At 54.2% G+C, this 21,463-nt stretch overlaps 10 protein-coding genes across 10 annotated transcripts; 5 read left to right on the top strand and 5 right to left on the bottom strand.

Annotated features, from left to right (window-relative positions):
- Window positions 1-3,141: 3,141 nt before the first annotated feature.
- IUM83_02357 (TatD related DNase) lies at window positions 3,142-4,426 on the bottom strand (the record flags this gene model as incomplete). The annotated part of the gene is made up of 6 exons (XM_067926267.1): window positions 3,142-3,244; window positions 3,320-3,452; window positions 3,527-3,610; window positions 3,675-3,779; window positions 3,851-4,265; window positions 4,343-4,426. The coding sequence occupies 6 exons, from the start codon at window positions 4,424-4,426 to the stop codon at window positions 3,142-3,144; spliced, it is 924 nt and encodes a 307-aa protein (XP_067796754.1).
- A 238-nt stretch (window positions 4,427-4,664) lies between these two features.
- IUM83_02356 (Prostaglandin F synthase) lies at window positions 4,665-5,699 on the top strand (the record flags this gene model as incomplete). The annotated part of the gene is made up of 1 exon (XM_067926266.1): window positions 4,665-5,699. One exon carries the CDS (start codon window positions 4,665-4,667, stop codon window positions 5,697-5,699), a length of 1,035 nt encoding a protein of 344 aa, XP_067796753.1.
- A 280-nt stretch (window positions 5,700-5,979) lies between these two features.
- IUM83_02355 (putative serine/threonine-protein phosphatase 4 regulatory subunit) lies at window positions 5,980-9,044 on the bottom strand (the record flags this gene model as incomplete). Its single annotated transcript, XM_067926265.1, has 10 exons — window positions 5,980-6,570; window positions 6,658-6,921; window positions 6,998-7,167; window positions 7,267-7,507; window positions 7,591-8,059; window positions 8,134-8,324; window positions 8,392-8,537; window positions 8,620-8,722; window positions 8,795-8,903; window positions 8,995-9,044. The coding sequence occupies 10 exons, from the start codon at window positions 9,042-9,044 to the stop codon at window positions 5,980-5,982; spliced, it is 2,334 nt and encodes a 777-aa protein (XP_067796668.1).
- Window positions 9,045-9,631: 587 nt separating this feature from the next.
- IUM83_02354 (putative SWI/SNF-related matrix-associated actin-dependent regulator of chromatin) lies at window positions 9,632-12,037 on the top strand (the record flags this gene model as incomplete). Its single annotated transcript, XM_067926264.1, has 12 exons — window positions 9,632-9,664; window positions 9,783-9,821; window positions 9,944-10,063; window positions 10,136-10,205; window positions 10,289-10,367; window positions 10,450-10,498; window positions 10,581-10,669; window positions 10,742-11,024; window positions 11,092-11,160; window positions 11,223-11,482; window positions 11,548-11,655; window positions 11,728-12,037. 12 exons carry the CDS (start codon window positions 9,632-9,634, stop codon window positions 12,035-12,037), a joined length of 1,509 nt encoding a protein of 502 aa, XP_067796648.1.
- Window positions 12,038-12,138: 101 nt separating this feature from the next.
- IUM83_02353 (mediator of rna polymerase ii transcription subunit 22) lies at window positions 12,139-12,599 on the bottom strand (the record flags this gene model as incomplete). Its single annotated transcript, XM_067926263.1, has 2 exons — window positions 12,139-12,271; window positions 12,334-12,599. 2 exons carry the CDS (start codon window positions 12,597-12,599, stop codon window positions 12,139-12,141), a joined length of 399 nt encoding a protein of 132 aa, XP_067796826.1.
- A 585-nt stretch (window positions 12,600-13,184) lies between these two features.
- Window positions 13,185-13,786, top strand: IUM83_02352 (V-type proton ATPase proteolipid subunit; the record flags this gene model as incomplete). Its single annotated transcript, XM_067926262.1, has 2 exons — window positions 13,185-13,272; window positions 13,359-13,786. The coding sequence occupies 2 exons, from the start codon at window positions 13,185-13,187 to the stop codon at window positions 13,784-13,786; spliced, it is 516 nt and encodes a 171-aa protein (XP_067796762.1).
- A 635-nt stretch (window positions 13,787-14,421) lies between these two features.
- IUM83_02351 (V-type proton ATPase proteolipid subunit) lies at window positions 14,422-15,023 on the bottom strand (the record flags this gene model as incomplete). The annotated part of the gene is made up of 2 exons (XM_067926261.1): window positions 14,422-14,849; window positions 14,936-15,023. The coding sequence occupies 2 exons, from the start codon at window positions 15,021-15,023 to the stop codon at window positions 14,422-14,424; spliced, it is 516 nt and encodes a 171-aa protein (XP_067796825.1).
- A 306-nt stretch (window positions 15,024-15,329) lies between these two features.
- On the top strand, window positions 15,330-18,187 carry IUM83_02350 (uncharacterized protein; the record flags this gene model as incomplete). The annotated part of the gene is made up of 10 exons (XM_067926260.1): window positions 15,330-15,873; window positions 15,954-16,035; window positions 16,102-16,193; window positions 16,270-16,340; window positions 16,402-16,533; window positions 16,607-16,675; window positions 16,889-17,035; window positions 17,114-17,125; window positions 17,228-17,341; window positions 17,417-18,187. 10 exons carry the CDS (start codon window positions 15,330-15,332, stop codon window positions 18,185-18,187), a joined length of 2,034 nt encoding a protein of 677 aa, XP_067796761.1.
- A 274-nt stretch (window positions 18,188-18,461) lies between these two features.
- Window positions 18,462-19,954, top strand: IUM83_02349 (RuvB-like 2; the record flags this gene model as incomplete). The annotated part of the gene is made up of 2 exons (XM_067926259.1): window positions 18,462-18,464; window positions 18,560-19,954. 2 exons carry the CDS (start codon window positions 18,462-18,464, stop codon window positions 19,952-19,954), a joined length of 1,398 nt encoding a protein of 465 aa, XP_067796571.1.
- A 159-nt stretch (window positions 19,955-20,113) lies between these two features.
- IUM83_02348 (DNA polymerase subunit Cdc27) lies at window positions 20,114-21,328 on the bottom strand (the record flags this gene model as incomplete). The annotated part of the gene is made up of 1 exon (XM_067926258.1): window positions 20,114-21,328. One exon carries the CDS (start codon window positions 21,326-21,328, stop codon window positions 20,114-20,116), a length of 1,215 nt encoding a protein of 404 aa, XP_067796572.1.
- Window positions 21,329-21,463: the final 135 nt, after the last annotated feature.

Raw genomic sequence — 21,463 nt, 5'->3', positions numbered from 1 at the left:
ACGCATTCTTCAGTAGTGACATCCTGTTATCGCCTCCAAGCTGCGTAGTCATTTGACATACAAGGAAAGACGAGCGAGTTGTAGTCGATCAGGCAAAAAAATGGCGCTGGCAAATCCAATCTAACGCGTTAGCGTTACAATGCCAATGCCGAGCTTTAAGGAGCGTGTACACGATTCCCACAGAGCAACTGAACTATAAATGCAGTTTCAACCCGACCTACGCACTGATTGTTATTTTAATATGAAAATAGCCCTCGTATTATCTACTCAGTTGCTTCACTGGTGAGAATTCCTGCGAGCACTGAATCCTGAAATCGTTGTGATGAAAGTCACAGTCGGTTCGATACGTACTCGTGCGCCTGGAGATGATGGAAGGCTAGGAAGTCGACTGAAGAGCGCGGCGATGTAGGAGACTCAAGTTGTTTGTTGGTTAGCAGGTAAAAGTGAGAATGAGAAAGAACTAGAGCTCGAAGCTCGGACTACATGTAGGGCTATCCCCTTGGTCCCCTCTGTGGTGCTGTGAAGCTGTGGTAGCTGGCTGGAGGTCAAGGTCGCACTCGTTACCTGTCCTCTCAGCTGAATTGAAATGAGCATGTGCAGTAGATGATTTCCCCGCGTGTGTGCGTCTGTCGCTCTCGCGGGCCACATATCGCCGGAGTAATGCTTGCACGAATTTGATGTTGCAACAGGAGATAGCTTCCAGTTTTTTGCAATGATGTAACGTTTTTGGCAGATTTCATGTCATTGAGTAACACTCGTACGTATATATGCAGACCACATTAATTTAGGGTAATTGTGCCGATTTCCCTCACCAACCCTATTTGAAGGTAGCCACTGAGGGCCGATTTGTGAGACAACCGAGTTGGATGCTGTTGTGACTACGCTGCTCCAAGGTCTTTTCGACTTACAAGCCGCTAAACTAAACGATCTCTACACGAATCCGGCTTTCGATTGTCAAATTTCAGGCTCCTTGCCTCCAGCCAGAATTAACCTACTAGTTCCTGGTGATTCCTTCGTACGTTGTCGGCGTATGGTGTACAAGTATCAGACACACAGGCGTTCGTTGCAGACTTCGGACTTGTTGCATTGATAACCTTCAAAGTTCGCTACCTGATGAAGGTCGTGCGCTCGATCGGTTTCTACGTATGCACGCCAGCGAATGTTCCATTTGGTTCGTCAGCCATAAGTGGTGGGTTTATAAAATGAAACACGTATCGCCGATCTATTTTGTTCAATGTAAACTGTTTTCGGTAAGCACGTTTTGGCGTTAGAAACTCCACCTGTAGCACTTTTGTTATGAATCCTCATGCTTCGCGGGGCAACTACGATAACTTTTAGGGCATAAGCGGATTCGAAGATAAATTTGGGAAATCGTTGCTTCCCACAACAACCACGGTTTTGCCAGAAGAAAGGTTGGGATAACGATGATCTCCGTTTGTCACCGATTACTTCAATATTTGGTGTAATATTGTCGAATAAACATGAGCTATGTTAGATCGTGTTGGGATGTATTGGGATTGTCTATTGCGACTTGAATCCACTGCATATTGCATACTATAGACGTCGGTTTTTTTAAGCACAGCTCAACTGTGCCAGTGGCAAACAAGGCATCAGTAGCATAGGGAATCTCAAAACAGCACGAGCGTTACACCCGACCCTGGGAATGAACCTCATGCAGTCACGCGGATAAGGACGTTTAAAATCTCATGGCAGGCCCTACCTACTTTCGTAGTATCTATAGTCTTCTAAGGTTTGATAGCTGATTTAAAATTGCTTAGTTGCCGACAATACTCCACCACGAAACCCCACCATTTCGCAATCGGGAGGTTCTTCAGTGAACATGGGCGCTATGCTGGTACCAAAACCACCCCCACTCAAGCAAGCTTGCAAGTTATCAGCGTCCTTCAAAAAGATCAATCAACCCGTTGGTACCATCACACACCTCGATATCTTCATTGGGTCACTCTCCGGGACGTCAAAGCGCTTGGCGACATACGAAAACTACGCAACGCGGCGCAGTTGTTTCTCTCAAATCCCTGGAACACTTCGATTCTGAGTTGTTGTGCAAATGTGATGGTCTGCGGCTCATAATATTCGTGATGTCAACACATTTTGCAGGTGGAGCGTGATATCACGAGAATTCGTGTGAGTTGCAGCTGGATTTGTGAATGAGCCAAACGAGCACGAGCTTTTGGAGAGTCTGGCTTCAATTGACGGATCTGAAGCATTCCACCGAGAGTTTGGACACGTGAGCTGTGGGGTCCTGAGAATGCTGGAACTAGCACCAAGGTTGTGGATTCTTTTCGAGGTTTTGTCAACATCACCCCACTACTCAAACCGAGGCTGTACGTCATTGTCAGCTTGCATGTCAAGAACGATCGAGAATCTGAAATTACCGTAGTTTTAGGCAATCCAAACGAAACTAATGGGGATGCACCCTCCAACTTTTGACGTACATGTCGAAGCCGAAATTTTAGGTTCTTGCTACGAACAATAATAACGCTATCTGAGGCCGAGAATTGGTAGCAACGTCGACGTTCAAGATACCTATTGATCTGTCGGCACCACTGGTGATGATAGCGCAGGGACTCGGTGTGCTCCAATCCGCGCATTCCTTCAGCATCGCGCATTTGAAGTTGCTGAGCGTGAAAAGAACCTGGCTACTCAGGAAAAATGTCAGAGGACTCCAATGGTGTTCGAATACCTCCGACACAAATAGTCCTTACGGCAAGGACTTGCTTCTACTCGAGTGGTCAAGCATTCGTTTCGGGTCGGAACTGCGCGCTTTGGAAGACAAAGGGCTGTTAGAGTTTCACGTCGTCCACTCCTCCGAGCCAGGGCAGACCGTGCAGCACACTCAAGACATTGTGACTGCCCAGAAAGATACTGTTACATCACCCATGTCGAGCTCTCAAGAGGCATTTACATCTGCAGGAAGGCTGCTATGACACGAGCTGTAAATCAAATACCGTCTGCACCTGGAACAGCAAACAGCACCAACACTTGGTACGACACGGTGCTTCAATTGGGTGGTACATTGAATGCATCTACGGGTGACCGACCCCCACTCGATCAGGAAACGACCGGCTGGTGAAACTTTTCCCGAAACCCTTCCTACAATGGTAGCAAGATGCGAGCAGTTTATCCACGTCTGAAGAACACCTCCTCTGTGTTTGCGAGGACCGCGGCACCGACAGCTTCCTGGGCTTCGCCTCGGATGGCACTGACGATTTCCAGCACTTGACTACACCAAACGGTTTCCAGTGTTACATGTCAGTGGTTCGGTAGGAATATTTTACCACTGAACTTTGTAGCTTACATGAGGGTGCAGGGTTCGTTTCGCCCTTTCACGAGACAATCGGGCGCGTACTTCTCAGCCTTTTTGCTCTGCCACGACGTCTTCACGTGGCTATGGCCAGCATGGGTTCCACGAATATCACACCACGGGGCGTCTACAGCACAATGGCATTATCCCCAAAAGAGTCAGCAAAATTCAAACGAAGTCACACCCGAAATTTCAACCCACCCGTTTCAATCATCAACCGCGCAAGTGGAATAGCCTTGACACATTCCAAGTTCTCCGCTGTCTTTAACGAACACCCGTTCACTCCTGCACGAACAAACAAATATTAGAAAAAAATAATAATTACGTCATTTTTTTCTCGGTAACTTACCAATGTAGAGCCCCAACTCCACCAACTTCAACATTTCCTCTTTACTCCCAGTAAACGAGTGCACGACGCCGTTGGAGAACCTCGCCCGGTTCTTCGAAATCATGGCTACATCCATGCGTTTAGCACCACGTATCAGCAAAAAAGGTAATTGGTTAACACCACCTACAGTAACCCACCGAAAAAGTCCCCCTCCGTGTTTCGGTTGTGCAGGAAAAGCGGCAACTTCGTAAGTTCCGCCAATTGGAATTGCTTCTCAAAGTACTTCAGCTGCGTCTGCTTGTCGCAGAACTCGAGGCGGTCGTAATCCAGCCCGCACTCGCCAATTGCCACCACTTTGCCCTCTTTCCGGCCCTGTTCGCACACCGCCAACAGCTCGGCAAAGTATGCGTCCGGGTCCTTTCCGTCGGCCTCGAACTCGCTGCAACGAGTTGGGTGCACCCCCACAGTGGAGAAAAGTTGCGGGAGTCCATCGCCCTCGATATTTTTTGCCAGTTGCAAGGCAGTTTTACTCTCCTCGAGGTTGCCTCCAGTGACAATGATCTTGTCCACGCCGACAGCTTTGGCGCGGGCCAAAATTGCGGTCAGGTCGGACTGCAAATTGCCGAGGGTAGGGGACGAGTTAGAGAGTGCAACTTGGTGGAAAATGTGGAAGCAAACTGGCAATCCACCTCGTGTTTTTGTTTGCCACGGTAGACGCCCGTGAACACCGGGTCCGTGAGGTTCGCGCCGATGTCGATCATCTTGAGCGCCATTTTGCCAGTGGTGCGCAGCATTTTTGACGATATACTAAGTACGAAAAGGCATGTACTGGGAAACGCGAAAGTGCTTACCCTGCATAAAATTACACAGAAGTGTTTGCACGTGAAAGGCAACTTCAAATTCAAAAGAGATCTTGGCGCTTTTTGCGCGGGAAAACGACCGCGTCCATTTCTCCTTTTGCAAAGTAGCTAGTGCTAACCAGGCGAAGAGCTACGGCAACTACAGCTGAAGATGGCGAAGGGCAAGTGGATGAGCGAGGCCGAGGTCCAGCAGATCGTGCACATGCGCAAGGACGGAGTGTCCGTCGCCTCCATCGCCAAGCAAGTGGACCGCAGCACCAACTACATCTACCGTGTCTTGAAGCGAGTCAATAGTCAGCAACAACCCCAGCCTCAACAGCAGCACGAGGCAAACGCTACGACCACCGACACTTCGGCAACACCTGCAACTGCAACTGCAACACCACGTTCCGTTGCTGTTCCATTGCAACCAAGTCACTCTCAACCCAGTGCCACACTGTTGTGTGCTGTTGAGAGCCTGGAACTCTCAGCTTACGAGCCGATCCCCATGCCCAGATCCGTGCACAACTCTACTCTCCCTGGCTCAGTGAGCGCCAGTCTTGCCTTCACCACAGCTCAAGCCAATGCTCCCAAGCCTCACAGTGATGACCCACCAGAGTTCTGGCTCCTGCCAGACGCCGAGTCCTCGTCAATGGCTCAATCCACCGAGTCCGACACGCAGATGCAGCCCTCTAAGAGGCAGAAGACTCGAGAGACAGCCGTTCCAGCATCACCGTCACCTGCACCGACGTCGTCGGCGTTGACTGTCACTCGGCAACCTCAACGCCCCCAGTCGTCGGCACTCACCACCCAAAATGCTGACGCTGCGGGGCTCGGTGAACTCTTGAAAAGGGTCCAGGACGAGATCCGCAGGCTTGAACGCTCGACCCCACCGGACGTTTACGACGCTCAGGTGCTGCAGATGCTCGTGAAATTCCACGCCGAGATGGTGCTGGTGCAGCTCCAGAAGTCGCAGTTCAACGCAGCCACCAGACGAGCAGCGGACGACGCCGCCGAGACCAGTCGACTGCTGAGAGAGAGACTGGGGAGGGAGATCGCACTGCTGAACGTCCAGGCGGACCGCGAGCGGCTCGAGCTGGAACGCGAGCAGGTCGAACACAAGGCCACCACCTTGCTGTGCCGCAAGCGGCTGCTGGACGCCAACGCTTCTCCGATTGACGTGGATCAACTGTTTCCTCGCCAGTAACGCCCATTTCTGCCAGTTTTGATCGTTTCCAACGGACCGGTATCAGCTCCCAAGTTGAACACTCTTTCGTCAAGTGCGGCATTTTGACGTCGTACTGCTTCCGCGTGCTTTGCATCCCTCTATGTTGGCATTTTTTTGCGTTTATCGATTGGTTCTACCAATACAGACTGCGCTCCACACATTACTGCTCTCCGCGCTGGTTTCCACGCCGCTGATGATACTTTTTCGCGCTGCTGGATTATATGGGACTCGTACAAGATGGCAGGGCTACTGTGCCGGACTAACTGGAGCTGATGGGAGTACATGTCTTCGCCTTCTTGAGCAGAGAATCCGAGTTTGCTGCTTCGTCCAGTGCTAACTTCCGCTTCGCAACCAACAACGCTGCAGATTCCGCGCTGGTACCGTCGTCACTGGTCTTGCAGTCCCCTCCTACACTATTACTATCGCTATCATCACGCTTCGCGTCACTGCCGTCATCATTATCACCACTTTTCTTGGTTACAGCGTTTGACGGACTCCCATTGACGCCGTTTGCATTGTCCGGCGTGGACAGCTTCCACGAGATCTTCTGAAACACGTTCTTGAACTGGGGCGACCGAGCTTTCTTGTTCTGGTTAGCTTTTTTCTGAGCAAGCAAATTGCAACCACCCAGAAATGTTTGAGTGTCCACTTCTTCCTCTTTTTTCTTCCGAACAGGGAGCTTTAGTTCTCGCTCTTCTTCAGCAATATCAGCACCACGTGGAGACGTCGTGAGCTCTGCGTCCGCCGGGTTTCCTTCTCTAGATGGTGCTGCAGTCATTGACTCGTCGTCGTCGTCGTCATAATCCACCAACCTTACTGTTCGCGGGCGATTTTGGCACGGCACATCCTCCTGAATGAGCACAATACAAATTAAGATTAGGATGTGTGCTCACCTTTAACAGACTTTCCTAGCAAGATACCGTGTACACAGTCTCACCTCTGACAAGCTGTTCTTGTCCATCTCGGGCGTAGACTCGGTCGTGTCTGTTTCCTTTTCAAAGTACAGCTCCTCTTCGTCATCAACACTGCCTGCCCGTACAAAACGGACCTTGTTTGCATCGGAAGAATCCGTAGGTGCGTCGGTAGGCCCGGAGTTACCATCGTGCCTCGTTCGGATGGCCTCAAAAACGAGAGGGCACTCGCCTTTATACATTTCGTAGAACTTCGTGTAGATGTGCTCGACCAACGAAGTCAAGTTTGTCTTCATTGAGCGACAAAACATATCCAGATTAGTTATTGTGAATCCACATTTGCACTAGCTGTGATGTTTATCTTACCTTCTCGATAAACGCCAGTACCTCCAGAATTGCAGAACTAACGGCTCCTGAATTTGGTTTCCCAATCTCCAGATTTGCTAGCATTGGTGTGAACAGATCGTTCTGGATCAAGAACCTGGAAAAGAAGGCTTCTGCTCTTACTGCACATGCCCGAACAAATTTCACAGCGTCTAAATACGCGTAGCAAACAAATTAGTTGGTCTATCCATAACATGATCCATACATAATAATGTTGCAGCACCTGGACGGTGGCCTGTCGGTTTACGTACGGATAACGAAGAGTTTGTTCTTGGAACGAAGCATTTTCTCGGCGTAGGTCGCAATCGGCTGCCTTCCGAATAGATACTTAACGCGATAGCCGTGATTTTCGGTGCAGAATGTAAGCAATTCCATGATGCTGTCTTGTAGGCCAAACATTGCGGATTCATCATGAACAAAGTTGTTGTTCTTCAACGGTTGGAGTAGCCAATGCATGTAGTTCGGGTAGAGCACACTCAAAAACTTGTCATCCTGTGAAGTTGGCACAGACACAACAAATCAGTATCAAGGTATACTATAAAGTGCCTGGGTCGTGTATCTTGTGAATAACGTACATGGGCCAACGGTACTCGAAAGATTTCACGCAGCAAATTAAACAACTGGCTCCGCATCGGCTCATCACGCTCGAAAACGATCAGCAATGCAGTAAACAACGAGGAGTCTTCCGTCCACGTGATGCGTTCCTTATCGGAGGTCGGCGCCGGAATGCATTTTCCTTCGCTTGCAAGATACGATCGTAACCGATCTGGTCCCTGGTAGAAAACTAGCACGTTCAGGATATCTACGGCCAACGCGACTTCCTCCGGCTTTGACTCAGGAGAGCCCAATGCAGTACCAAACGCGGCGAAAAGCTCGCCATCACTAAAGAGATTGCCGATGAGGGAACCAAATACCGGTGGGGCTCCAAATGGGTCACGGCGCTGCGGTCTGTCCACTGGCTTGGTCACTCGCACTAAGTTAATGATCGCCTTCAGCAGTCCCAGACCATCCTTCCTTTTCTCTTTGATCGAAACAAACTCCTTACTGCAGCAATTCGAGCACGAGCCGTACATCAGCTTGCAATGCAACTTTCACCAGTGGGATGCCTCAATACGTACATGGACTTCAAGTAGTCTTCGCTCTCGGAAATGTAGGACAGGATGTGGAAGTTGTTCTCGTTGGCCATGTGTTCCAGCAGCAGCACGCAGCCATCCGGCAGCGATCGGGACAACACATTGTCCTTGATCACCTGGATACGGAAGTTCATGTGGACGCGCTCCACCACGCTGTGGTCAGTGATAGGCACCACCTGCAACCAACCACGAACAGTCCGCGTCAACCCTCCGCCCGTCCGCCCGACCTGATCTACCACGCACCTCGTGAAATCCCCCATCTCCCTCCAGCGCCGTTCGGAAATCCACCTCGCGGATTAATCCCGGATTATAGCCGAACACGCCGACCACCGAGATGAAGTTCGACTCGCTCAGCAGCACCTCCATCAAGCCGCGGTTGCACATCTCCACTGCCAGCAGCAACAGCAGCAGCAGCAAGCCACCACCACGTCAGTCTTTGCCTCCTAAACAACTGCAAGTTGCACGACGCACGGATCGCGTAGAAGATGTCGAAGAGCTTGTGCAGCACGGCCTTGTCCGCGTCCAGCTCGCTCACGTCGAACACATCCAGCAGCTTAACGATGTAGGCGCCGTCCTAATAAAAATAAAGAGTAGTAAATAAAAATTCCAACAATTTAAGTAAAAAAAATAAAAAAAGTTTCCCGACCTTGTCCGCCAGGTCCTTCAGCACCTTGCCGCGCACCGTCGGGTGCGACGTCTTGAGCACCATCAGGATCTCGTCCAGGTGCTCCACGTCGCACGGCGGCAGGTCGCGCCTGAGCAACAGAACGCAGCAAACAAACACACAAACGGTCAGAAAAACCGCCGCGCCACGCCGGGCAAGAGACGAAGCGAGGCGTGGCGTACGGCGCGATGTCGCCGCGGAAGAGCTGGTCGATGCTGCTGTCGCTGTCCATGGTCTCGCGCCGCGGCGGCCGCTCTGGAAACCACCGCGTTAAGTGGCACGCGCTGCGGCAACTTTTCGGCGAGAGCGCGCGCGTTACGGAGACACTTGCGGAGTGAGTGTCGTGAGATTTTCCGCCCGTCAGGTCTCTCCCCTTTTATCCGGCCAATGGCGGCGAAGGAGGCGGGGAGTTTTGACCAATGGGCGGCGAGGCCGAGACCCGTTGAGTCAATTTGTGACGGCCGGACGACCGCACCGCGCCCAGGTGTTGCGTTGCCGCCGCGATGGGGAGGCAGGCGGCTCCGCGCTTCTGTGGCGAAATCAGACGCCTGGAACTTCAAGCCGCCCGCGCGTCGCCCGCTCGTGCTGATGGAGATGTCGAGTCGGGAGACAAGGCGTCCGTGACTGCCAAATGCCGCTCGACTGGCCAGTCCGCTTGACTGGCGTAAATATCATGGTAGAAAATCACAGTAGTCGCGCCAAAAGTTACAGTTCCCTTTTCAGCCAATCGACGATATTCGCCCTTTTCGGCCAATCGATCTTCGCTGCTGGGCTCAGCGCTACATACTGTACACGCTACTGTCAGACTCGGCACTCGCAATGGCGGGACGAGAATTCGCGCATGTCCAGCCGGTGCGTGCGCAAGCCCCTGGCGGCCCGCGGGGCGCGCCGTTCGCGCGTCTTTCGCCCCCACCTCCTCCGCCATGCGTCTGTCTAACTCGCTGCAATTTGTCGCGCTCCGATTCGCCAGGACAACGCCGAGATCGAGCGCTCCGTGCTCTCGCAGGAGGTGCGCGCCCTTGGCTCCCCCTATCGCGCTTCGTATCTGCTCCTAAGCGCCCCCATTGGTCTAATATTGCGCTAATCGTTTGGCTATGTGTTTGCGGTGGTTTGTATGGCGCGTGGCTGCAGGTGGAGGCGCTGCGCAACCGACTGGGGCTGCGGCAGGTGGACGTGTCCAAGGAATGCGGCGTGAACGCCAGTATGCTGTCCCAGTGGATGCTGGGCAGGTACAAGGGCAATGTCGGCCGAGTAAGCGGAGCGAGCTTGGAGGGCTGAAGCGCGTGCAATGCGGGGCTGACTGGATGCGGCTTGGTTTGACAGATCAATGGACTGATGGAGTCGTGGCTGATTCGCCGACGCGGAGGGAAGCCCATGGATAAGGGCATGATGCGTACGATTATGGAAGAGCTCAAGCTCTGTGGTGTACTGTTACACGGCGCTGATAAGATGTTGGTGGGTGTCTGCGTTGCACAGTGTTCAACTCGACGGCTAGCTCGCCCAAACTGAAGCGGCGACTGGATGACATGAACGACCCTCTTCAAGCGGCAAGGCGGTACGATGATAATTGGAGTGATATTTTATGCGATGACATTATTTAAATGACTTCTGTGGTTTTTGGCGCGGTTTGGCAACAGGAAAGATAGCTCGATCCTTGCGCAGCGAAGGCTGTACAACTATCCCAAGGTGCGTTCTACTGTCCGCTTCAAGAAAAAAATTGAGCTCGTGATCTAAATTATTTCACGTGTTCTGTGGTGTGTGGTTGCAGTTCCCAACTCGCGATACTTTGCTGATCCCTATCCGACTCGACATAGACATCGAAGGTTATCGATACATTGACTCCTTCTCATGGAACAAGTACGAATTGCACGGTCGCGCTGCTTTAGTGGTGTATTGTTGCTAACTGTGATGAATCGCTCTACCTCACAGGTACGAAAAGGACTTCACCTACGAGACGTTTGCTGCTGCGCTAGTTAGAGACTTGGACCTCCCGGAGTGCTTTTATAAGCGAATTGCCAAATCGATCGAAGAACAAGTCGAGAAGGCACAACGCTCGCTGCCATGGCACGAAGCAGTCACGACGGAGAGTTTGCACCCGATCTTCATCAATCTTCGTCTGAACGACACTATCTATATCGACCGGTTTGAATGGGACCTGAGCAACCCCAACAATTCACCTGAGCGATTTGCTCAGGTGGCGTGTGAAGACCTGGTAAGTTCATCAGTGTGTTTACCTGGGGTATGTTCTCTGCCTGACGATTTTACGTTGGCATGTGCAGGGTTTAAGTGGTGAGTTTGAGGCTCAAGTCGCTTTATCCATCCGCGAGCAACTTCGTGACTATTCCAGAGTAAGAAATCGTAGTGGGTGTCCACACAGACATATGCTATTCTGACGTGCTATGGTGACCAGCTTATCCGGGAAGGGTTGAAGGATCGAGTCACTAGGCTTCCGCCTGTCACCGCGGCGCTCCGTGATCGTTTGGATGCTGCAGCCTGGGGGCCCTCGGTCAAATATATTTTGGCGGATGACATCCCGCAACTCGAGCGGGAGGACTTTAAGCGGATGAGACCGCTATCGCGCCCCACGATGCTGGTGACTCCGCCACCGCAACAAACACCGAGGCCGAACCGACCGCCCAAGCCAGTGAATACCTTCCTCATGTTTTGCAGGTATGGTATAAGTGCGATGAGCGTGTATGTCCGTGATACTTATCGGACTATCGATGTGATTCCAGACAAAACCGAAAGAAGATCATGGCCGATCACCCTAGCACGAGCGCTAAAGATGCGTCGAAGATTCTTGGAGATATGTGGCAAAAGTTATCTGAGAAGGAGCGAGCCAGGTATGTGCTGGTGCACTGCAGCCCGTCCGCCCGTCTCGTCGCGCGTTCTAACTCATTCGTGCTGTTTTGCAGCTACATTCCGATGACGGAGATGGAGAACCAGCGACGAATGAACGAGTGGCGAATGAAGGAGAATGCTCTAAACGGTATCCACACCACCCTCACTGGCGGCATTGCAGGAGCCGCCCCAACCGCATCGACAACTCCCAGTCAGACCAACTCGCCTGCGATGCCCGGTTCTCTCGTACTGCTCGCTCCTCGAATCACCCCTAGCGTCACCTCCTCACTGGATGAAGTAGACGACGCCGACGGAGACGAGGACGACGAGGACGAAGAAGAAGACGAGGATGACACCGCTAGTGCCACCAGCATCACCGTCTGATAATTTTGCATCCATCCACTCCGAGCGCTCAATGTGCCGAGCGTTGGTCCGAAAAGCCTCTGTGTGCCGATGTGTATATTACGTCGCTCCTACCTCCTCCTCTACGAAGCCTCCTCACTGTCTGTCGATGGCGACAGTCGCCACTTGGACTGGTAGTAGTGGTGCTCCAGCTCGAACAGCGCCGACGAGATGTCGGCGCTCAGGTGCGAGATCTGCGCGTCCACGTCGTCGCACCTGCCGCCACAAATGCCTCGTCAGTCCTGCAATTGCTACAGTGTATAGAGCATGGGCCTCACCGCTTGAGCAGCTCGTCGGAGGTGGAGTCGACGTTCTGGCTCATGCCCTCGAAGTCGCCGAGCGCCAGCGACAGCTTCATCTCGGACACGAGCTTGAGCAGCGACTCGCTGGCCTGCACCAGCGTGGTGGCGTAGATGGAGCTCTGGAAGGACTCGCGCGTGGTGTTAGCCGAGTCCTTGATCTTGGCCGTCTTGATCAGCCCCTTGAAGTTCTCCACCAGCTTCTCCACATTGTTGTCCAGGCGCTGCCGGTACTCCTCCGCCATGCTCGCCAGTGTCGTAATGAAAGGAAGAAAAACTTAATTGTCTGTCGACTCACAAACTTTACTTCTGGTGTACAACACACAAAATATTACGTTGGATGGGTTTTGTCACGCATGGTCAGATTCGCCGCCGATGGGCGATTCGAGTCTGCTAAACACAGGAAGCGTAGATGCAGATGCATGCAGACAGCGATCGAGCTATCGAGGTGTCCTTCGATGCCCATTATTGCCCATTCTGGCTCGGTCCGTTTCCTCAGCGGCGCTTGGTCATTCGATTCCAAAAACGGATCTTTGTCGAGGTTTTTCGCCAAATAACCTCTTGACTTCAGTATGCCGCCGAAAGGGGGGCCTACACAGGCCCGTCGCTCCGCCTTCAAAGGCAGTTCCGCTACTTTCCCATCAGGTGCGTGAAGAACCCGTGCTCGACGCCGCGCTGGCGGCTCAATAGCGGTCCCCGTAGCGCTCTACAGCTCGTACCACCAGCGCCACTACACAGTCCACATCCGCAGCTATCTAACCATACCTCTCTCTCCCTCTGCAACGCTCTATTGCGGCCGCCAGAACCCCTCAACTCCGTCAATAGTAATTATGCTGGCTCAGCTCGTGGCAGACGTGTGCCCGTCGTCGGCGTCGTTCTTCGGCTTCATGGGCGTCGCCTCCGCCCTCGTCTTCGCCAGTACGTAGCGGCCCAGTGGCTGTAGCTGTGGAGGCTGTGCAGATAGTGGCTGACCTGTTGCTGCTGCTGTTGCTGCTGCTGTTCAGACCTCGGCGCGGCGTACGGCACGGCCAAGTCGGGCGTGGGCATCGCGTCGATGGGCGTGATGCGGCCCGAGCTGGCCATGCGCAACATCATCCCCGTGGTCATGGCCGGTGTGCTGGGCATCTACGGGCTGATCGTGGCCGTGATCATCCAGGGCTCGATCGACCCGCCGAACGGCAACGCGCCCAAGTACGGCTCGTACACGGGCTTCGCGCACCTGGCGGCGGGTCTGTGCTGTGGCCTGAGCGGCTTGGCGGCCGGCATGGCCATCGGCGTGGTGGGCGACGCGGGCGTGCGCGCCGTGGGCCAGCAGGAGAAGCTGTTCGTGAACATGATCCTGATCCTGATTTTCGCCGAGGCGCTGGGTCTGTACGGGCTCATCGTGGCGCTCATCCTGTCGCAGAAGAAGAGCGACTGCCCGACGGAGTAAGCAGGTTCAGGCAGGTGGTAGATTGCGCCTGGGTATCGTGATTCCAGGCCATCTAGCTATTGGAAGGAAGGGTGCGGCTGGCGCTTCCGTACGTTGTATCGGAGCCGCTAGCGGCGACACGATGTGGTCGGTCGTTTTTAACGCGAGCTTGCGAGTTTTCGAGGCGTGCGTGATCGACAGCAGCTAATAAATCTTCGCATTTGGTATCAAAATCAAAGGCACCCGCGTTGACGTGCTCACGCTCACGCTGTCACTGGCGCAGCTGAAGGTTTTATTGTTGCGCTTGGCGATGACACGCTTGTTCCAATCCTAGCAATTCTCCGTGCTTCCACTAGGCTAGTCAGACATGCAACGGTAACGCTGCTGACAAAGGCCGTTGCAAATGAACTTCACAGCTGTGTCCACATGGTTGTAGTACTATGCAAAAGGGTTGTAGTATTAGCGTTATCACTCGCAACGAAGTCCAGTAGGCGGGATGGCACAGACGAGTGCGAAAGGATTCATAACCACACTGCTGCCACTGCCACCCCTGCTACCCTTGGAAGCCGCCGCTCTACTTCCTTCAAAAGCTACGAATACAGACAGCAGTAGCCACCTTATCGAGCCACTGCCATCCGTCTTCCACGAATGAAAGTTTACTCCGTCGGGCAGTCGCTCTTCTTCTGCGACAGGATGAGCGCCACGATGAGTCCGTACAGACCCAGCGCCTCGGCGAAAATCAGGATCAGGATCATGTTCACGAACAGCTTCTCCTGCTGGCCCACGGCGCGCACGCCCGCGTCGCCCACCACGCCGATGGCCATGCCGGCCGCCAAGCCGCTCAGGCCACAGCACAGACCCGCCGCCAGGTGCGCGAAGCCCGTGTACGAGCCGTACTTGGGCGCGTTGCCGTTCGGCGGGTCGATCGAGCCCTGGATGATCACGGCCACGATCAGCCCGTAGATGCCCAGCACACCGGCCATGACCACGGGGATGATGTTGCGCATGGCCAGCTCGGGCCGCATCACGCCCATCGACGCGATGCCCACGCCCGACTTGGCCGTGCCGTACGCCGCGCCGAGGTCTGAACAGCAGCAGCAACAGCAGCAGCAACAGGTTAGCCACTATCTGCACAGCCTCCACAGCTACAGCCACTGGGCCGCTACGTACTGGCGAAGACGAGGGCGGAGGCGACGCCCATGAAGCCGAAGAACGACGCCGACGACGGGCACACGTCTGCCACGAGCTGAGCCAGCATTGCTTCTCGAGATCGGGAGGTCTGACGACTGCGCAAGCAACAGAGAAGGGGAGGGCGGCGCAGTTAGCTTCCTCTGGCCGTGAGCCTTCAGGGCGGAAGATCGCCGCACCTGCTGCTTCTATTGAGCTGCTCGTCCACGGAACGCGAAATGAGGGTTGAAGCGGCGTTTTTGGATCCGGGTACCTTCGCGCGACATTTGCTGAATCAGCTCTTCCATGGATGTCGCGCGAACGAATGTAGCCATCTAGTGTGGGGCGTATCTTGAGCGGATGCACATCAAATTCTGACCCCATTGCTGCTGGAAGGATGCCGTCGCCGTGGCTCTGGACGCTGCTGCTGGCGCTAGCCATCTACACGACGGTGTGGCCTCTCGACCGACTCCCGGGCGGAGACAGCGGCGAGTTCCTGGCCGAAGCTTGTGTGGGCGGCGTGGCACACCCACCCGGATATCCTCTGCTGCTCTCGCTGCTGCGACTCGTGCGGTGGGCTCAGCAGTACGGCAATGCTATCAGTGCTGCGGGGGATGAAGTCAGCTCCGTCCACTTTGTGCTGTTGGCCAACGCGATGAACGCCGTCATTGCGGCTGGTGCAGCAGCGTGTGTGACGCATACAGTCCACTTGCTGACGTCCAGGAAATCTTCGGTGGAGGCAGTTGCGGCTGGACTTTGCTTTGCACTCTCTAAGCTGACATGGGAGTACGCGAGGGGCATTGAGGTGTTCGCGCTGAACAACCTGCTCGTTGGAGTGCTGCATATACTGGTGGTGAGGCACTTTAAGCAGCCAACGATGAAGAACGCCTGCATGGGAGCGTTCGTGTGTGGTCTTGGGCTTGCGAACCAGCATACTATCGGTAGGAAGAGGTCCACTCGTTCTGTGCGTGCCGTCGAATTTCTTGCACTTTGGTTAAAGCTTGGTTTGTTCGATGTGCAGTGCTTTTTGAGGTTCCGTTCATCTTGTGGGTCCTATTGACGCGTCGATTTCGCGTGGTGGAACTTCTCTTGCTAACAGCGGCGTACGTGCGTGCTTTGGGATTTTTGGGTGGCGGATGGATTCTAACGTTTGAGATACTGCGACGCAGATTTCTAGCTGGCTTGTCCGTTTACCTCCAGACTATTTTATCCGCACAAGAAACAACACCTGGTACATGGGGGGATACCTCGACATTGTCAGGTTGGTTTTCATTGCTTTAATGCTGCTGGACCGCCAAATATTCTCTGATAGTTTGCTCCCCTTCAATAATACTAAGGACTATTTGATCATGCTCGACGGAGAGAGTATGGGACATTCAGACTTTCGCCTCTGCAAGGAAGTTCAGAGGTATAGATTCCTCAGTCACGCGGATACTCCCTGGTAAACTTTCTAATGCGTGCATGCGCAGGGCTTGTTCGAACGTGTGGCTGTCTACATCATGGACTGCTTGGACGATTTCCATTGGACGGGTCTGGTGCTGATAGCTTTAGGCATTAAAACCCTTATTTTACCCGAAAATGGTCGCAACAAGCTTCAACAGGTACAGCAAAAAATGCAAATCTATTTGCTGCAAAAATTTACACAATGCTTTGTCATTTTTTTTTTCTTTTTAGGGTTGCAGCACACTGCTCCATGGGTGTGTTGGATACGCACAGATGTCTGCCTTCGTTTGCTATCTTGTGGTTTTTCATTCCTTGGCGAATCTTCCGCTAGATTCCCCGATGCCTCGCGCCGTATCAAGCCGCTTCAACATGCAACCCAACACAATTCTCGCTGTTTGGCTGGGATTGGGTCTCGCTGAAGTTACACCACGAATTGCCTCAGCTGTTACCTCAGGCAACAAGTGGACCAAAATTGTTCGAGCCTCATTTTGCTTAACATTGCTGGCCTCTCAGTACCAGCGCAGCCAACCTGAAGGAGACCCCTATGCGACTGGAGACATGATCCGAAAACACGGGGAAGATATTTTTGACGTGGTACCTCAAGGCGCTGTGCTACTATCCTACACAGATATCAACTGGAATTCCCTACGCTACCTTCAGGTACGAGGCAAGCAAGTACGCGCATGTCAGTTCATATAGAGCTCAATTCTTCTGAACGTTGATGCTGCTTACATGTAGACATGCGAAAACGTCCGGCCTGACGTAAAGCTTTTAAGCCTCCAACTTCTACCTTTCCCATGGTTCCCGCGCCAGCACATACTTTACCCAGACATTATATTCCCGCCAATTCAGCATGGCGCGTCGACAGTCAAGAGTTCGCGAGGGTACGCGCAGCTTTTGCACAACTTCCTCGCTGCGAACATAGAGAAACATGGGGATCACCTCTTCCTCGACTTACATGCTGTGGTACGTGTTTAAATGGTGGCCAAATAGTATCCATATACTTCTCTAACTTTGATTTCACTTCATCATACGATGAAGAATGACGAAGACATTGCTTCAAACGGACAGTACCTCGGTTTCGCGCTCATACCAAATGGCTTAGTTTGGAAAGTGAGCTTGCCGCCGGCCACCGCTGCCGATGCTGATGTTCTCTACTCCCTATGGAAGTCAATACCGCCGCCTGAAGTACAATTCACCCCCTCGTTATTCCCTGCAGGAAGCTGGGAGTTTGCGTCAGCTACCATTGCGAACGACGCGCGATATCAAGGTGGCCTGTTTGCTTTGAGCCACTGGATTGAACGCGGGCGAGCCGTCCAGCACGCGAGCGAAGCGGCCAAGTACGTGCTTGGAATGCGTCATGCTCTACATCTACTGAGACAAGTGGAAGCAGATGTAGCAACCCCCGATGAATCGTGGGGGCTCACGTACGATGCGTACGACCTGTCGAAGAACACAGCTCTGGCAGCCATGCGGTTCACAAGCGGTCTCGAACTCATGGAATCACTCATCACTCCCTTGAAAGAGCATCAAAAGCGCAATGGAGCAAGTCGCCAAGACAAAGTCGAGGTCCAGAGACTGCAAAAGTCGTTGCAGGGTCTGGAGGAGACCCGACAACGTGCAGTCACGCGAATCGAAGCGCTGTTGCCAGACATGAAGTCGCGCCAAGACCACGACGCGAAAGCCTTTGAGAACTTCGTCGAAGCTCAACAAGGCAGCACCAAGAGCAAACAAAAGAAGAACAAGAGCAAGACCAAGAAGAGAAAGAGCAAGGGCAAGAGCAAGAAGAAACTGAAGACACAAGAGGCATGACACGACATGGCTACATCAACTTCAACGATTTTGTCATTACAGACACACAATCTTTAGTAGATGCCCGTGTGACGACATATAACAAACTCTTAACTGTCGTTCGCACCCTTTCATCATATTCGTACTTAAACGCGAGTTCCATCGCTTGGTTCTGGATCGGTCGAAAGATATCCCACCATCACCAGCGTCTCCAGCGAGATATCTCTCCGTGCTCTTCGCTGCATCTCTCCACTCGTTGCAGCCCCTCCCACGCCACACAAGCACATTCTCCATCATGGTACGCGTCTGCTCTACCTCCTCCACGCAACAATCACCTTCTCCCGTGCCCCGTGTCCTCTGCAAGTGCACTAAACGCTCGCTGCCTCCTCGCAGTCAGGCACAGTCAAGACGCAGGCCGAAGTGAAGGACATCACGCGCATCGAGCGCATCGGCGCCCACTCGCACATCCGCGGACTGGGTCTGGACGACAGTCTGGAGCCGCGCGCGTCCTCGCAGGGCATGGTGGGCCAGACGGAGGCCCGTAAGGCGGCGGGCATTGTGGCCAAGATGATCGAGGAAGGCAACATCGCCGGCCGCGCCATCCTTCTGGCCGGTAAGCCCGGCACGGGCAAGACGGCAATTGCTATGGGTATTGCACAGGCTCTGGGAGAGGACACGCCGTTCACTACGATCGCTGGTAGCGAGGTGTTCTCGCTCGAGATGAGCAAGACGGAGGCGCTGACGCAGGCTTTCCGCCGCTCCATTGGCGTGCGGATCATGGAGGAGACGGAGATCATCGAAGGAGAAGTGGTGGAGATCCAGGTGGACACCCCTACGGGCGGCGTGGGCGACAAGGTGGGTCGCCTCACGCTTCGAACCACCGAGATGGAGACCGTGTACGACCTCGGAGCCAAGATGATCGACTCGCTGACCAAGGAGAAGGTGGAGGCTGGCGATGTCATCACGATCAACAAGGAGTCGGGCAAGATCTCCAAGCTCGGACGCTCGTTCACGCGTTCTCGGGACTATGATGCCATGGGAGCGCAGACGCGCTTTGTGCAGTGCCCCGAAGGCGAGCTGCAGAAGCGCAAGGAGGTGGTGCACGTCGTGTCGCTCCACGAGATTGATGTGATCAACTCGCGCTCGCAGGGCTTCCTTGCGCTGTTCGCTGGCGACACGGGTGAGATCAAGGACGAAGTGCGTGAGCAGATTGACACCAAGGTGGCCGAGTGGCGTGAGGAAGGGAAGGCTACTATCGTGCCGGGCGTGCTGTTCATCGACGAAGTGCACATGCTGGACATCGAGTGCTTCTCGTGGCTCAATCGTGCTCTTGAGAGCGACATGGCCCCTGTGCTCATTATCGCCACGAACCGTGGAATCACGCGGATTCGTGGTACCAACTACAAGAGCCCGCACGGCATCCCCATCGACCTGTTGGACCGACTAATGATTATCCCTACGAAGCCCTACAGCGAGGCTGAAATGCGCAAGATTCTCATCATTCGATGTGAAGAGGAGGATGTGGAAATGACTGAAGAGGCCAAGGATCTGCTCACGCGTATCGCTGTAGAGACGTCGCTGCGATATGCTATCCACATGATCATCACGGCGTCGCTCGTGTGCTCGAAGCGCAAGGGCACCGAGGTGGATGTGCCCGACATCAAGCGCGTGTACTCGCTCTTCGCCGATGTGAAGCGCTCCACACAGTTCCTGATGGAGTACCAGCGCGAGTTCATGTTCCACGAGGTGGACGACGAAGAGGAAGAGGACCAGGACATGGAGCAGTAGATGAGAGCAGGCAGTCGTGGAGCAATAAAGCACGAAGACGTTCCCGTCTGTGCTTGATAGTGACCCCGCTGCCAACGCCTTGTGTGACCTATAACAATGAAACCTCCCCTACTATTGCATTGGTATTTGCATTGCGTTCTACACGTTATGGCGCGGTGTTTATTTGACCGAGAAGAAGGAGCGCAGGTCTCGCTGCTTGGGCGGTCCGCTGTGCTTCTTGGCCTCTTTCTTGGCTTTGGCGGCCTTCTCCGCGGCCGCTTTCTTCTTCTTGTCTTCCAACTGTTTCTTGGCAGCCTTCTGCTCCTTGTCGACCTCCTCCTGCGTCAACTCCACCTCCTCGTACGTCTTCTCCGTGACCATGTAGCCCTGCTCATTGATGCGCGTCTTGGACACAAGTACCCGCCTCTTCGTCGCGACAACAGGTTCCTCTTCCTCTGCCTCCTCCTCTTCCTCCTCCTCCTCCAGCTCCACTTCTTCCACCTGTTTTGCCTTCTTGGCCACCGCCGGAGAGGCGTTCAGCTTGCGCTTCACGTTGCGGCTCTTGCTCGCCGCCTTGGGCTTCGGGGCCTCGTCCTCTTCCTCGTCGTCGTCATCACTGATAACCCTCTTGCTACTGGTCGTCTTCTTGACGAACACGGGCGCGTCCGTCTCGTCGTCCTCCTCGTCGTCACTGTCGACCGTAAGAACGTTGCTCATGTCCAGCTTCTTGGCCTCCGCGGGTTTGCTGGCCGTCGCAGCCATGCTGCCCCCGTTCCTGCTCGCCGTGCTGCTCTTGGAGCTCTTGCTGCTGCTCTTGAAGAAGGACGAGCCGCCGCTGGGCTTCTTCTTCTTGGCCGACGCGTCGATGGCGTCGAAGGCCGAGATGGTCTCCTCGCCCTGCTCGTCCCCGAAGTCCTGGCGCGCCGTGGCCTCCGCGCACTTGATGCCGCTGGCGTACAGTGCCTTGGCTGCAGCCGTCAGCGGTGCGTGCTTGTCTACGCCACGCAGCGCGTCGTTGCGCGCCTGGCGCTCCTGCGCCCAGCAGGCCGTGGCTGTGGCGGTTGTGGAGGCCTCGGGCTGGCCGTACAGCGCGTAGATCTGCTGGCAGAGCAGGTCCTCGCTCTGCTGCTGCGTCGCCGCGGTCAGGGACAGCACGCGCGCGCGCGGGTCACGCTTGGCGGCGGCGGTGTGGCTCGTGGCGCTGTCATCCGCGGCGGAAGCGCGCTTGACCAGCACGTGCAGCGCCTTGACGGCGTCGTTCTCGGACGAGAACTGCTCAAGCGCCGCGACGCTGACGGCGCAGGACACACGCGATCGAATGCCCAGCGTCCGGTACGAGAGAGGCTCGCGTGCGTCCAGCACAGTGGCCGAGATCTCCTCCAGGCAGCGCTCCATTTGCTTCCCGCCAAAAGTGCGTTTCGCGTAATGCGATCTCAAAAAATGAGGTGGTACAGTGTATTGATGGTGTGGGACACACAATGAGTTGGAGATGGGTACACTACTCATTCACTCACTTGCTTATCAGCAACA

The sequence above is a fragment of the Phytophthora cinnamomi genome (genome assembly GCF_018691715.1).
Source record: "Phytophthora cinnamomi strain GKB4 chromosome Unknown Contig16, whole genome shotgun sequence".
In the NCBI taxonomy this organism is placed as follows: domain Eukaryota; phylum Oomycota; class Peronosporomycetes; order Peronosporales; family Peronosporaceae; genus Phytophthora; species Phytophthora cinnamomi.
Note: the sequence above shows the minus strand (reverse complement) of the source record. Positions and strands in the feature narration are given on the sequence as shown.